Here is a 14,872-nt window from a genome sequence, read left to right on the forward strand (position 1 = left end):
GATAACTAAATACGTTTTAAAAAAGTGAACTTGTTTTTAATCGATATTTTTTTTAATTTATTTAGTTTCTGGATGATATTTGTGGCAGGTATTTCCTTTTAATAGCATATAATTTCTATTCATAATATTTGGATGGTGGTTGAATATGATTGTTTTGATATTAAAAATGTTTTCTTTTTACTCTGTAATAAATATTTAATATTAGTCTAAAATAACTCAATTTTCTTAACATAGATCACTATCTTTTTGGGATATAAGTACATTGGCATAATGAAAATTAGATAGTAATTTTATTAATGGCTTTAATAATTTCAATGACATAATAATATTTTAAAGTAAAATGTTTATAACTAATATAAAAAAGTGGTTAAGCGGCAGAAAGCATTGTTGTGGTTAGCTTTGATTGCATCTAGAGTGGAAATGGTGAAGTCAAAGAGATTTGAAGGAAAGGTGGCGATCGTGACGGCTTCCACGCAGGGAATCGGTTTAGCCATAGCCGAGAGGCTTGGCCTTGAGGGTGCTTCCGTTGTCATCTCTTCTCGCAGACAGGTTCAATTCTCCTTTCTTAATTTCTTTTCTATCCGCTCAATTTTACCTTTTCCCTTCATATTCTTCATCTTCATCCCCTTCAATTATCGCAGCAAAATGTTGACGCAGCGGCAGAAAAATTGAGGGCTAAAGGAATTGAAGTGTTAGGGGTTGTTTGCCATGTTTCTAATCCTCAACAAAGGAAGGACTTGATAGAAAAAACTGTACAGGTCAGAATTTCAGATTAATACTTTAACGCTGTAAACCATCACTTTTAAGTAATTCTAACTCATAGTTCTAAAACTTTGTTGTACAGTAATTTTATTGTTATTTATAACAAGTTATCCTAAGGATGATTTCTAAGTAGTTGACACTTTAAAAACATTTATACTTAATTTACATTTCTATTGAATTTTTACCGTAAAATTAAATAATTTTTTTAACGATAAATCGCAGTGTTTGATTTGATAACAATGAATAGTCTTGGCCCCCTCGATCATATTTTGTACGAGTCTAAATCTCATTAAGGCATATTATTATTTGTTGTTTTCGTCAGGAGGTGAGACTGATACTTGGCCTTCATTTTCTTCAATAAATAGTTTCTATAAAGTTGAAATCTGGTCTTCAAACTTAGTTCTTCTAATATGTGATTGAACATTCTGGTTTGTTACAGAAGTATGGAAGGATAGATGTTGTTGTGTCCAACGCTGCTGCAAATCCTTCTGTTGATTCCATCTTGCAAACGAAAGACTCTGTCCTTGACAAGCTATGGGAGATAAATGTCAAAGCCACTATACTACTTTTGAAGGTAATTAACTCTGAAATGGCCAATACAAAGAATAACGAATCTGATACTCTTGTTCATATGATGTGTTGATGATGTGATTGGTTTATATTGTGATTGATTTATGCAGGATGCTGTGCCTCACTTGCAGAAGGGTTCTTCTGTTGTTATCATTTCCTCAATTGCTGGTTATAACCCGCCACCTTCTTTGGCTATGTATGGAGTGACCAAAACAGCCCTTCTTGGACTTACCAAAGTTAGTACATGACTTGCAATGTTCCTTTAGAAGAATATAAACCACCGTTACCATCTTTTTTTTTAATTTGCTAATGGTTTGTAATATGCTGGGTAGGCCCTGGCTGCTGAGATGGCCCCAGACACTCGTGTAAACTGTGTTGCTCCTGGTTTTGTGCCAACCAATTTTGCTTCATTCCTTACAACTAATGATGCTGTGGTGAGTGTCTTCTGACAACATCCTCCCTCTCCCCCCCAATAGGTTTTCCTCCTCCCCCCTCTACATTTAATCCTTCTGTGTTACTGCAGAGGAAAGAGCTTGAACGTAAGACATTTCTTGGAAGGCTTGGTACAACAGAAGACATGGCTGCTGCAACAGCATTTTTGGCATCTGACGATGCTTCTTATATAACAGGAGAGACTATAGTGGTTGCAGGGGGAACGCCTTCAAGGTTGTAGCGTCCACTATTATTTTCTCAGTCAACACATATCTGAAGTTCTCGTTTGCAAGAAATTATAACGTGGTCGAGGATCGTGTGGTACCGGGACAATTTCCAACATGTCCTGTTAGTGGTTATGGCCCCTCTGCACCCATGGGGGTATATATGTGTTCACTTAGTGTTTATTTCCATTGCTTTTTAAGACCGCAAGGATATTACTAAGCTATGTTTGGGGTTATTTATTGAAGAAATTATTAGAGTTATCACTTTTTAAAAGGAAAAACAAGTTATGTACAATAGGAGAGTATTAGGGAATTTACATTGCATGGTAGAAAAAGAAGTATGAAATACGTGTTTATCCGAATTCAATTAAATTGCAACAAAATCTTTCATAATTTTTCGAATTATTCTAGTGCCCTGCAGGCAAGTGTCAACTCACTGGTATTTGTCTACTGCTACGGAGTATTTGAAGAGTAGAGGTAACTTTTGAAGAGAACTTCTTCCCTGCAAGTGTGATGTGTCGTAACTTGGTTTAAATATCCTTTTTTTTTCAAAGTTTTAGCGTTTTAAAGTAATGGTAGATGCTTTAAAAAAATAATGTGCGGTTATATATATATATATATATGAAAAACTTTTTTTTCCTAGAATGGAAAAATTAAATAAGAAATGAAAAACCAGCATTTATAACTAAAAGGAAACACTTGTTTTGAACCAATCCTGATCAGATTCATGGATAGCAGGAAATGAAGTTTGTTACTATGTGATTACCTTTTATATGCTCTCTTATGCTTATAATGAATCAAGAAGCCTCAAGATGATAAGTAGGAAATGTGGCAGACTGAGAATTACATGAACAGGGTTGGGCTTGGATGCCTTGAATGTTGTTTTGAGCTTCCTAGTTGGGGGGCTAACCTTCTTGAACACCAATGGGACTTGATTTTGGAGTTGTGGAACTGCTTGGTGCTCTCCCTTTTGCAAAGTTTAGCTGGGATGGTGGCAGACTTAATAATCTGTATGCATGGACACCTGACTCTATGACAGCATGTTGTGAGAGCATGTTGTCATAGAGTCCGACTCTGATATCGCAGCCAAATTCCATAGTTCTTGATTTTGGTTGGATTTTTCTCAAAAATCTCATTGATGGCTAGAATTTGCCCGTTGCTTTTCTTGACTTTCTTTAGGTTGCTCAAGAAATACCAGAACTTAGATTTGGCACGGACCTCAGTAGGAAGAGCCTCCCCACAACTTGCTACTGGTGAAACCTGAAGTTGACCATGGTTACAACTTACAACTGCTTACTGTTGTCTCAGTTGCAGATATTTTTTCTGTGCATCATATACTAAAATCTTTTACTCAACATAAATGATAATTGATTTCGATTTCTAAATGAGATTTTTATCCATACCAAAATTACTTTTATTAACAAAATCTGTTGTTAATCATATAAAAAATATATTTCAAACAGATCGGTTAAACTATGAAAAGGATAATTGCTTATTTGAATGACTTTATCAAGATATTAATAGAACAGCTCTTGCATAAACATTCTTATATATTTTTATACTTTGATTTTCATTGGAAGAACTCTTTCTTATTTTTAACAGAATCAATAGTGTAATCTGTGAAGTTCAAAAATTTCACCTTTTCGTTAACTCAATTTACTAGAATGTTATATAACTCTTTTAAAACAAGAGTTACTAGTTAATTTTGGTTATGTTTCCAAAACAGAACAGTTGTATTGTAACAAAAAGAGAGTTTATAAGTTCTTCAAGAGTGATTTGAATAAAATATAACAATTTTACTTCTATCCGACCAACATTTGTGTTATGAAATCATACCTTTGTGTGTGAGTGAACACCAAAGTGAGAACCATGTGTGCTAAAGTGATCCAGAGAAAAAGGGAGATTATTACTAGAATCAACCTTAATAGTGGTATCAGTTTGCTAGGTGAGATGGTGACCAATAAAGAATTAGAATCAAGGGTGGACTCTTTGGAGAAATTGGTGGCAAATTCTCAAGAAGCAACCCATAAATCTTTACAAGGTTTACAATAGGTTGTTGAAGGTTTAATTTCTTCCATGTCTGTTGGGGCCATCTTACAGCAACTTCCGTCTTCTTCTTGCAAAATCAAGTACTTGTCAAGATTTCTTCTCCGGTGCTTGATAAAACCCAATTGCATTTTCCATCATTTGATGGATCCAATTTTTGGGATTGAAGGGCCAAAGTGGAGCAATAATTCGAATTGGAGGACACCCCAATACAACAAAGAGCAAGATTATTGCCGCTTTTAATGGAGGGCAAGGCTTTTGCGTGGCAAAGTCATTACATTAAGACTTTTGATTTCCAAGATCAATCTTGGACACAAATCTTGAAGGATGCAACTCAAAGATTTGATGATGGTGCCTTTTATGATCCCGTGGCTGAATTGGCTGGTTTAAAACAGGGAAGTTCTTTAGTTGATTATTTGGAAAAAAGATTGATAATCTATTGGCCAGAGTTATGGTTTCTGAAGAAATTGTTTTGAATTTTTCTTGTTAGGTTTAACTGTGAGATTGGAGTAATAAGTTCGTTGACACATACCTTCTACACTTCAAGAAGCAGTGCAGTTAGTCCGTCTCCAGGAAGATGTATTGCAGGGATTGACTGGTTTCAATGGAAAGTTCAGAGGAGCAACACATGAATTTTAAGATAGGAAATCAATCCGAGTTTTACCATAAATCTAACTTATTACTACATTACAATCTCATGTTGCACCAAGTTCCTTTAAGCCAATCATAAGATTAATACTGCAGGTTCTATTTCAAGAAAAGAGGTTAGTGAACGTATTTCTAAGGGGTAGTGTAGATTCTGTGGTGAAAAATGGGATAAGAACCATAAAAATAAATGTAAAGTTTGGGGCAAATTAAATTATATTTTGGTTTCCCAAGATCAGATTTAGGATCTTTTGGATGGATTGTATGGAGCTACTTATTTTTCAAAATTAGACCTAAGAAGTGGATATAATCAGGTTAGAATGCATCCATCATATATTTATAAAACAACTTTTAGGACTCATAATGATTTGTATGAGTCGGTACTTTTGCCTTTTAGTCTTAGTAACGCCCCTTCTACATTTTCAAATCTTATGAATTATATTTTTCAATCTTATTTAAGAAAATTCATATTGATTTTCTTTGATGATATATTAATCTATACTAAGACTTAATGCATTGACATAACCTTACCATATTACACAATCATGTTTGAGTAAAAAGAAATGTAGCTTTGGAAAGACACAGATAAATTATTTGGGACATCAAATTTCTATGCAAGGAGTTCAACCTGATCTAGAAAATTTTTGGTTGTTCAAGAATGACCACAACCTACCAATTTAAAGGAGTTGCATGGATTCTTAGGACTGTCTGGCTACTATAGACACTTTATTCAGGAGTATGCTAAGATTGTAACACCTTTGACAACTTTACTACAGAAAAATATTCCTTATGTGTGGGGTGTTGAAGCTGATACAACTTTTCACAGGTTAAAAGAGGCATTAACCACTGCTCCAATTTTAATATTACCAGATTTTTCCCAATCTTTTACTATTGAAACTGATGCTTCAGGAATAAGGATTGGAGTAATCACCCTATTGCCTACATAAGTAATGCAATGGGACCTAAATATCAATTGTTATCTGCATATGAGAGAACTTTTTGCTATTCTACTTGCTGTAAAAAAAGTGGCAACATTATTTTTTAGATCAATATGTGGTAATAAAAACATATCAAAAGGCTTTGAAGCATTTGTTGGATCAACCACCTACAATAATGTCATAGAATTGGGGTTTGGAAAAGCTTATAGGTTTGGATTTTCGCATTGAATATAAAAAAGGTAAAGACAATGTAGTAGCAGATGTACTGTCACGAAACTCTACCAAAGGTAAGTTAGCTTCAATGTTTGTAATAACTTCTGAATTAATTCAGAGAGTTAAGGATTCTTAGACAGGGGATCATAAATTACAAAAAGTTATTAATAGTATTCGCTTGACTCAAAATCCCTATAAACATTATACTTTTGAGAATAATTTATTGAGGAGAAAAGGTAAGTTAGTGGTTGGAGACAATGCAGAATTGCGAAAATAGATTCTCCAACACTTTCATGATTCAACAATCGGAGGCCATTTAGGATATGAGATGACTTATAGAAAAGGATTAAAGATCACTTTTATTGGAAGGGTAGGTAGAAAGAGGTCAAAAAGTGAGTCTAGAATTGTCATATATGTAAAAAAATGTAAGCCTTTACTTCAATTTCCCGTGGGTATGTTACAACCATTATTTATTCCTGATAGTCCTCGGAAATTTATATCCATGGACTTTATTTTTGGTATCCCTAAATCTTGTTCTATGATTGTATTTTTTGTTGTTATAGACCGTTTAACTAAGTATGCTCATTTTTTGCCACTTGCACATCCTTTTGGAGCGGCTAAGATGACAACCCTTTTCATGGACAATATTATCAAGCTTCATGGATGGCCACTGGACATCATATCGGATAGGGACTCCATTTTCATGAGTCATTTTTGGATTGAGTTGATGCACAAGAATGGTGTCAAGCTTCTACGCTCAACGAATTTTCATCCACAGGCAGATGGTCAAATAGAGGCGGTAAATAAATCCATCAAGGCTTATCTTCGTCGTGTTTCTAGGGACACTCCTTCCAAGTGGATTAAGTACTTACCTCTTGCGGAATTGTGGTACAACACCAAATTTCATATAGCTATACAGTTGACTCCATTTGAAGCTCTTTATGGCTATCCTCCTTCTATTCCCACTACTATAAAAAATACAAATTCTTTAATAGAAGCGGTAGCCTATACTATGAAGACACGAGATGAAATTAATAAGCTATTATAAGCAAATCTGGTTAAGGCACAACAACATATGAAGTTTTATGCGGATTTAAAAAGGACTGAGAAGTAATACAAGGTTGGAGATTGGGTTTATTTAAAGATTCAACCATGCAGGCAAACAACTTTATCCAATACACATTTTCACAAGTTAGCTGCCTGATATTATGGTCCCTATAAAGTTTTAGAAAGGATTGACAATGTGGCTTATAAATTGGAATTACCTACTGACTCTAAGATTCATAATATTTTCCATGTTTCCTTACTCAAACCATCAGATGGAAATAAACTAGTATCTACAACTTTACCTTTTGTTGACAGTGATAGTCATTTTGTTCCACAACCATTGGTGAATTTACCTCGTAGAATGAAGAGACAAAACAATAAATTTATAACTAAAGTGTTGGTGCAGTGGACTGAGACAAATCCAGAAGATGCAATCTGGAAAAACCTCTATGAAATGCAACATAAATTTCCAGACTTTAAATGGGTGTAGGGGTCGGGCCTTATGGTCAAGTCTTTGTTCATGGAAGAGACATTTGTTATATAAGTATTTTAAAACAGAGTTAATAGTTAGTTTTGGTTATGTTTTCAAAACCGAACAACTAGAAAGTGGGTTTATAAGCCCTTCAAGGGTGCTTTGAATAAAATATAACAATTTTACTTCTATCCTACCACATTTGGGTTGTGAGAGCATACCTTTGTGTGTGAGTAAACATCAAAGTGAGAACAGTGAGTTAGAATGATCCAGAGGAAAAGGAACATTATTACTGAAATCAACCTTAAAATATGAATTCTCTTAAAAACATTTTATAATTCTATTTTTTTAAAAGAAAAATTGACAAGGTGATTTTTGTTAATTTTTATATTGCACAAATGTTTATATTATTATTATTATTATTATTATATAATGATATATCAATGAAGTTATTGAAAGATTATTATTATTCGATAGATAGATGAGTGAATTATTATAAATTGGTATTGATAAAAAGATAATATACTCAAACTATTAACAATATTTATTATGTATTCAATATAATATAATTGTCTTTAGTTTATTTCTTCTGCTCCATAATAAGGAGCATCTACCTTTCCCTTACTCTCTTTCAATCACCCCTTTCTCTACCAAATAAATATAGCTTCATCCAATATACAAAAGAACAAGTTTCAGGCATAAAGAAACCAGAAAAAAAGAGAGTCTTCATGCTCAGCCCAATAAAAAGAGAATGATTAATCAAGGTTGAACTATACATACATTTTTTGTTGGAGAACCTTGTTCTTCATTTATACTTTGCATTCACGTCTGCAGGAAAAAGCTACTTTTTTCTAAATTATTGAAAAGACACTTTTTGAATAAATATTTATTATAAAAAATAAATTTTAAAAATACTATTCAATATAATTTAACGTGTATGATTTATACATTTTTATCTAGTATGAATCAATAAAAAAGTTATGATAGATATAGTTTGTAAAATAATTATTATGAAAATCATCAAACTTATTGTATACGGTTGCTACATGTCTATAATCATTTAATGAATTTTTTACGTGAGACTTTTTAACGTAATCTTTTTATATTTACCACTGAATAAAAATAATAAAAACTATATTGCATCTGAAATAAAATATAAGATTTGCCAAAATATTATTTAAGCAATAAACGACTATCTCCTGGTAAAAAAATATTAGAATGTTTTTCCAGATTATACTACTTGGTTTGAAGTTCGTCACAACATCATTTATAGAGAAGGAAAAAAAATTAAAAAAATAATACTAAACATACTTTTAGTTTATCCATTTTTATATAGTTTAAAAATATTTATATAAAAATGTAACCTTTTCCATTTAAGATGATTAGAGGTTGAAAGAGTCTTAACAATAAAAAGATTGTTTTTTATTAAAAAAAAAACAAAAATAACTAACCTGTATCCTGGGAGGAAAAATACAAAATAAAAAAGTCCATGGACAGCATGGTGGTAGTTGTTGATTAATTGGAATCAAACTATTTTGAGTGGGATAGAGGGATTGGAATGAAGCTTTGGAGGGTGAAATGGAGGGTTTGGTTTGGTATGAGTATTTTGTTCCCTTAATCTTTCATCTTTGTATGTTCATATCATATCATATGTCTTCTCCTCATTCATTTCCTAACACATTTGTCTTAATCTGATTCACACACCTTTCAATTTTTATTTAAAAGGTTTGATTCCACACACAGAATCCCTTCCTTCCTTTGCAGCAATTCAATCCAATGCTTGGTTGGAATATTATAACCTTATATGATCCACAATTGAAATGCTTAAAGAACAGAAATCTAATCTACTGAATTGATTATCCCAGATGGAATAAAGGAGACTCAACTCACAAAAAATGTCTGCCAATATGTATATACATATAGTTGATGCAAATCCAAATCAAAATCCCTCAATTAAGGTACTGCATGCACTTTCTGTACCTTTCAGTACATTTTTTTTTGTGAGAAGAAGGAAAGATAAACTAAGAGTTGAATCATGAGTGGCATTTGGATCAAACGGTTCTTGACTTGGCACTTGTGTGCGCTTTAATCTTTATCTTTTTGGCTGGGTTAGGTGCCACATGTACATGCATTCTAGGACTTTTTTTGGTGCTAACAATGTGGTGCCACAGTTAAAGGATGCAACATGGGACATATCCCAAACTATGAGTAGAATGAAAAGTACAAAATTGTTGGATGAGCAAAACGCAAAGCTCAAATCTACCATGCTTTGCACTGTGGCCACTTATCATTGATGATGTGATGATGCATGCAAGAAAAGAAACGCGAACAGAAGCAAGGTAGCTCAATTAAATTAAAATCGAGCAAAAAGTCTCTCTCTCTCTCTCTCTCTGGCTCTACTTTTGAACCAAGCACTCACGAGACACCCTTGAAGCTTCACCCTTTGAATTCATCTTTATGGTGCTACACGACCTAATCCTCCTCACCCCTCCTATTACGAGAAACAAACCGTGAAAACTGCTTCTTCCTCTTTTCTCTTCTCTTCCTCCTTAGAATTTCCATCTTCATGAACGTTCCCTGCAATTAGTTCCAATTCCTATGTTTGTGTTGCACAAATTTTCACCCTCCACAGCTTTGAATTCATAAACAAAGTGTCACAATTGCTTGATATGAACACATCTTTATTTTCCTCTCTTAAAAGCCAGAAGCTTCTTCTCTGAATTCGTAAATGAGTCTTTTTGACTCGTATTCTTCTTCTTGTTTTTCAATTCTTGTTGGAGCCTATGTTTCGGAATCGGTTTATGCACTTCCTGAAATCGGTTCACACGTTCAGAAGAAAATCTCCTTTTGACAGTTTGTGTTGACAAGCAAAGCAAGCATCATTCACTGCACATATTTCTTTCAGAGGCATGCACTTTGCTAGAGCTTCAATGGCAGGCTCATGTTTTCATGCGCTTCGTTTGAGGAGGTTCAAGAGTAAGCCTCTGCCAGAACCCTCTTCGTCTTCCAAGACCCGGTTGGATTCTGACTTGGAGAACATGGAGAGAAGAAGGTTTGACAGCTTGGAATCATGGTCCATGATATTGGACTCTGAGAATGTGGAGACATGGGAAGCATCAAAGGAGGATCAAGAAGAATGGACTGCTGACCTTTCCCAACTTTTCATAGGTAACAAGTTTGCTTCTGGTGCTCACAGTCGGATTTACCGTGGAATTTACAAGCAGAGAGCTGTTGCTGTCAAAATGGTCAGGATTCCCACACAGGACGAGGAGAGAAGAGCCTTGCTCGAACAGCAATTCAAGTCAGAAGTTGCTTTACTTTCTCGTCTCTTTCACCCTAACATAGTGCAGGTAATTAAGCTCTTCAACTCTACACCACTCAACTTTTAGTCCCCATGGTTTTTCTTTCTTTGGCTTTATCAATTTTTGTTTCTGTCGGATTTGGAATTGAAGGAGAACACTATTGAACTGTTTTTGACTTCAAACTTCTACTGCATACATACTCAGATTAAACCACAGTCACATACTTAAAAGAACTTATGGACCTTTCTTTCTTTATCCTTTTCTTTTTTCTATACTAACATCTATACTTAATTACCCCTTTATTGGGGGAAATGAAAAAAGAAAAGAGTGTTTAATCCAAATAAATTACCCTAACGAGAAACTACCAACCTGATAAAAAAAAAAAATTTCCTTTTGACTTTTTTTGGTGTATTTAAGGGATGCAGCATGTTGAGTAGCATATTTAGTAATGTAGTTGTAGTGGTCAATCGCATTTATTATGTTGAAGGGCAGGGGAGTGTGTAATAGTCGCATTATAATATATGAATATGAATATGAAGATGCAGGGGTGACTAATAATGTGTATTAATTTACAGTTTATTGCAGCTTGTAAAAAACCGCCGGTGTACTGTATCATAACAGAATACATGTCACAAGGAACTCTGAGGATGTATCTGAACAAGAAAGAACCTTACTCTCTTTCGACAGAAACCATACTAAGGTTAGCCCTTGACATATCAAGGGGTATGGAGTACCTTCATTCGCAAGGTGTGATCCACAGAGACCTCAAGTCAAATAACTTGCTTCTCAACGATGAGATGAGGGTTAAGGTGGCAGACTTTGGAACATCGTGTCTCGAAACACGGTGTCGGGAGACCAAGGGAAACATGGGAACATATCGTTGGATGGCCCCTGAGATGATTAAGGAAAAACCTTACACTCGTAAAGTTGACGTTTACAGTTTTGGAATTGTTCTCTGGGAACTCACTACTGCTCTACTTCCCTTCCAGGGAATGACCCCTGTTCAAGCTGCTTTTGCTGTTGCTGAGAAGGTCACATCCCTATGCATATAATGCTGCGTCCATTTTTAATTCTCTGCTTAATCTTCTTTTCTTTTCTTGCTAATTAGTCATATATAAAACTATTATTACGGCATATAATTCACACATCATCAACTCTCAAACCTACTCTTCAATCGTCTACCTACCTTATGAATACATCTCAGTTATGAATCTTTAGTGTTATACTCAATATTCTTAAGCATGTTTAGATAAATTTCTCTACATACTCGTTACAAGAAAGAAAAATAAGAAAATAAATTGAAATTAATGTTATTTCATTTAATTCTTTTACATAAATTAATTTTAACTTATGAAAAAGATAAATTCTTTGTTTTTTTTACCTAAAGGAGTTTATACAGAAGTTTCTTCTTGCATGTCCTTAATGTTAATACTAATAGTATTGCCTTCTTTCAATTGGCTCTTGGTCTATTATTGTAATATCAGAGCCAGAAATGCCTTAGTTCAGAGTCAGGGAGTAATGAATTTCACATATTTCTCTTGTTATAAGGCCGTCCAAAATGCTGTCAATTGTTTGTATAAAAAAATGGTTAAGATGTTATTGTAACCATAAAAGAGAAAGTAAAAGGTGACATAAAATTTTAACTGCTACATTAATAGTTTTTGTCAAGATCTTTTGAGGAGCAATATCAAGGTTTATATTGGTCATTGCGTTCTCGTGTAGAACAGAAACTTTGTGTAGAATAAAGTAGGCTAAATTACCAGCGTATGGGGGTAAAGACGCAATTGAGGAAGTGTTGACAAGTGTAGTTCCTAGGATGCAACAAATAAGGTAGGAGCTAACAACGGAGCATCCGGCGCAGTTACTGTTGCCAGCAACTTAGCATTCCAGGTATGGAAGCTTGGAATTATTTGACCACATTTAAGCTAACTCCACGTGAGGAATTGCACTAACTTCCTCTTGAGATTCTTTATTTGTTTTGGTCAAGACTTTCTTTTGAATTTGATGCAAAGAGTAGAACTGCAAGTCCAAGGATCTTGACTTTTTGTGAGTGGGGGTCCACGGACAAATATGAGTCTTGACTTGAATCCCTTAATGGGTAAAGTGGATGGATGGGCCTTGAATGTGTTCCCTCATTAGTCCCAATGAGTTGGAAAACATATCAGTGACAATTGTTCCACTATGGTGCATTAATGTGACAAAATGGTATGCTATCATTTTATGTGTGCAACTTTTATGCTGTCAGACAATTAAGAACTACTCTCAGTGTATCATTAATGCATGAAATTGTAATTCTAAAATGTTACTTTTTCACAACTGCAAATTGAAATGTAATAGTTTACCGCTGTAATTTAACTAATATAATTTTAAAGTTGATTAATGTCAGCAAAAAGTGGTTTCTCTTTCCAATTGTAATATGGTTAATGATTTTCAACATATGAAGACTCATTAGTGTTATTATGTTAGCATCTGCTATTTTGTATTACTAATTTAATTGAGCACTGATTTGAGTTATTTGAGCAGAATGAAAGGCCTCCACTGCCTGCTAGTTGCCAACCAGCACTTGCCCATCTGATAAAGCGTTGTTGGTCAGCAAACCCTTCAAAGAGGCCAGATTTCAGTGACATTGTGTGCACTCTGGAGAAGTACGATGAGTGTGTGAAGGAGGGTCTTCCTCTGACTCATCATTCAGGCCTTGTCAGCAAAAACATCATCATTGAACGCTTAAAAGGTTGCGTCTCTATGAGCTCTTCCATACCTGTACAGGCTTGATTCCCTATATAAGGTATATTGCTGTTGTCATCCATATTGAACCTCTTATAACTTTGCATTATATATATATTAATTACACATGCTTCATGTTCTTTCAACTGTATTATTATGTAACTGTACTTTTTTCAGTTGTGTCAAAGGGATCACTTATTTCATTAGAGACAGGTACAACTGAATTATGTTATCTGCTTAACTCTTAATTTGCAAACACACACAAGCATAATACAAGTGGATTAATTACTTTTGTGCATGCAAAAAATGTGCGATTCTATAGCTAGCTACCTGAAACGGTAATCTGAAGCACACCAACCTCCAACTACCATGTGCTAATTACCAAACTCAACAAAGCAACAGCATCCATCCTACCAAACTACATGAGAGCAAAGTACTACTGCATTAATAATACATTGGCAACTGTTAAATTCCACCCACCACAAACGCTGACATTATTCTTAACTAAAACTACACTACTGTTGGAACCCTCATTTATATTTCATCCCTTATCTTCCAAGTTAATTTCCACCTTAATTAAGCACCCTGCAAGTTAACTATAAAATAATTACAACATTTCTATTGTGATAGTTACTCATGAATAATTAATTTTTCAGTTCAGTAGTTACTGAAGGAATTGGGTAGATTGAAGTGCAACTTCAAATGCTACACAATATTGTAGAATTTATATGGGTCAGTCCACTACTAGATATTCCTGTGTCAGGAACTTTAGATGAGTACGGAATCATGCTAATGCTAAGCTGTGTACCAATTATATGTAATTGCTATTTAATATTAGTATCAGTCACAGAATTATGGCTTGTTACTCAAGATGCACGCTTTGCTTTTCTGATTGCTCTTTCCTACACTTTCTTTGAGGATCTGCTATACAAAAAGGGATAAAAATGTTGTTTGTTTGGTAGTGGGGCATATGTGTTTAAAAAATCTGTGGTGCTGCAGTATATTAAAACATCTAGTAGTATCTTGAAAGGTAAATAGCCTTAGAAGTAGCAAACATGAAAAGGAAAACACTTAAATTATTTTTGGATCATTTGGTTGTTGAGATTACATTTCCGTTATATTATCTGCACAAACATACTCCTTGTTAGCCACTTTCCTCCATCTTCTCTCTTTGTTCTTTTCTTTTTGGTCCTTATGAACTTATAATTCACCCTGTATCAACCCTCAAACTCATGCCCCATGTTTTAAAAGAACAATATCAATTCACTGCATGAGTTAGTATGCATAAATCATACCATGAACAGGTATTTAGAACTCATGTTACTTAATCAATAGCACAATTTTAATTTATTGAAACTGCAAATTAATTATATCTTTATTTACCAAGTAAACAATAAACTTAGATCATTGGTGCATTATTTGGTAATTAGTGTACATAACTTAATTTATGGGCGCATGAGAATCATAGTTGAAAAGTGAGAAGACATGACGGACCCA

General features: G+C 34.2%; 2 protein-coding genes and 1 pseudogene across 3 annotated transcripts; 2 read left to right on the top strand and 1 right to left on the bottom strand.

Annotated features, from left to right (window-relative positions):
• Window positions 1-370: 370 nt before the first annotated feature.
• On the top strand, window positions 371-2,269 carry LOC137806744 (tropinone reductase-like 3). The gene is made up of 6 exons (XM_068607004.2): window positions 371-549; window positions 642-758; window positions 1,202-1,336; window positions 1,443-1,568; window positions 1,665-1,766; window positions 1,856-2,269. Exons 1-6 carry the CDS (start codon window positions 421-423, stop codon window positions 2,003-2,005), a joined length of 759 nt encoding a protein of 252 aa, XP_068463105.1. The 5' UTR covers window positions 371-420; the 3' UTR covers window positions 2,006-2,269.
• Window positions 2,270-2,775: 506 nt separating this feature from the next.
• LOC137839147 (large ribosomal subunit protein eL20y pseudogene) lies at window positions 2,776-3,262 on the bottom strand (annotated as a pseudogene).
• A 5,662-nt stretch (window positions 3,263-8,924) lies between these two features.
• Window positions 8,925-13,662, top strand: HT1 (Protein kinase superfamily protein). 2 transcript variants are annotated; one of them, XM_068607008.2, is made up of 4 exons: window positions 8,925-10,699; window positions 11,227-11,682; window positions 13,175-13,436; window positions 13,553-13,662. In XM_068607008.2, exons 1-3 carry the CDS (start codon window positions 10,259-10,261, stop codon window positions 13,421-13,423), a joined length of 1,146 nt encoding a protein of 381 aa, XP_068463109.1. In that variant the 5' UTR covers window positions 8,925-10,258; the 3' UTR covers window positions 13,424-13,436; window positions 13,553-13,662. The 2 variants fall into 2 exon arrangements, with proteins under 2 accessions (XP_068463109.1, XP_068463108.1); XM_068607007.2 differs by having other exon boundaries at window positions 9,500-10,699; window positions 13,175-13,662.
• Window positions 13,663-14,872: the final 1,210 nt, after the last annotated feature.

This window comes from Phaseolus vulgaris, chromosome 3 (assembly GCF_051622355.1).
Source record: "Phaseolus vulgaris cultivar YP4 chromosome 3, ASM5162235v1, whole genome shotgun sequence".
NCBI classification, from domain to species: domain Eukaryota; kingdom Viridiplantae; phylum Streptophyta; class Magnoliopsida; order Fabales; family Fabaceae; genus Phaseolus; species Phaseolus vulgaris.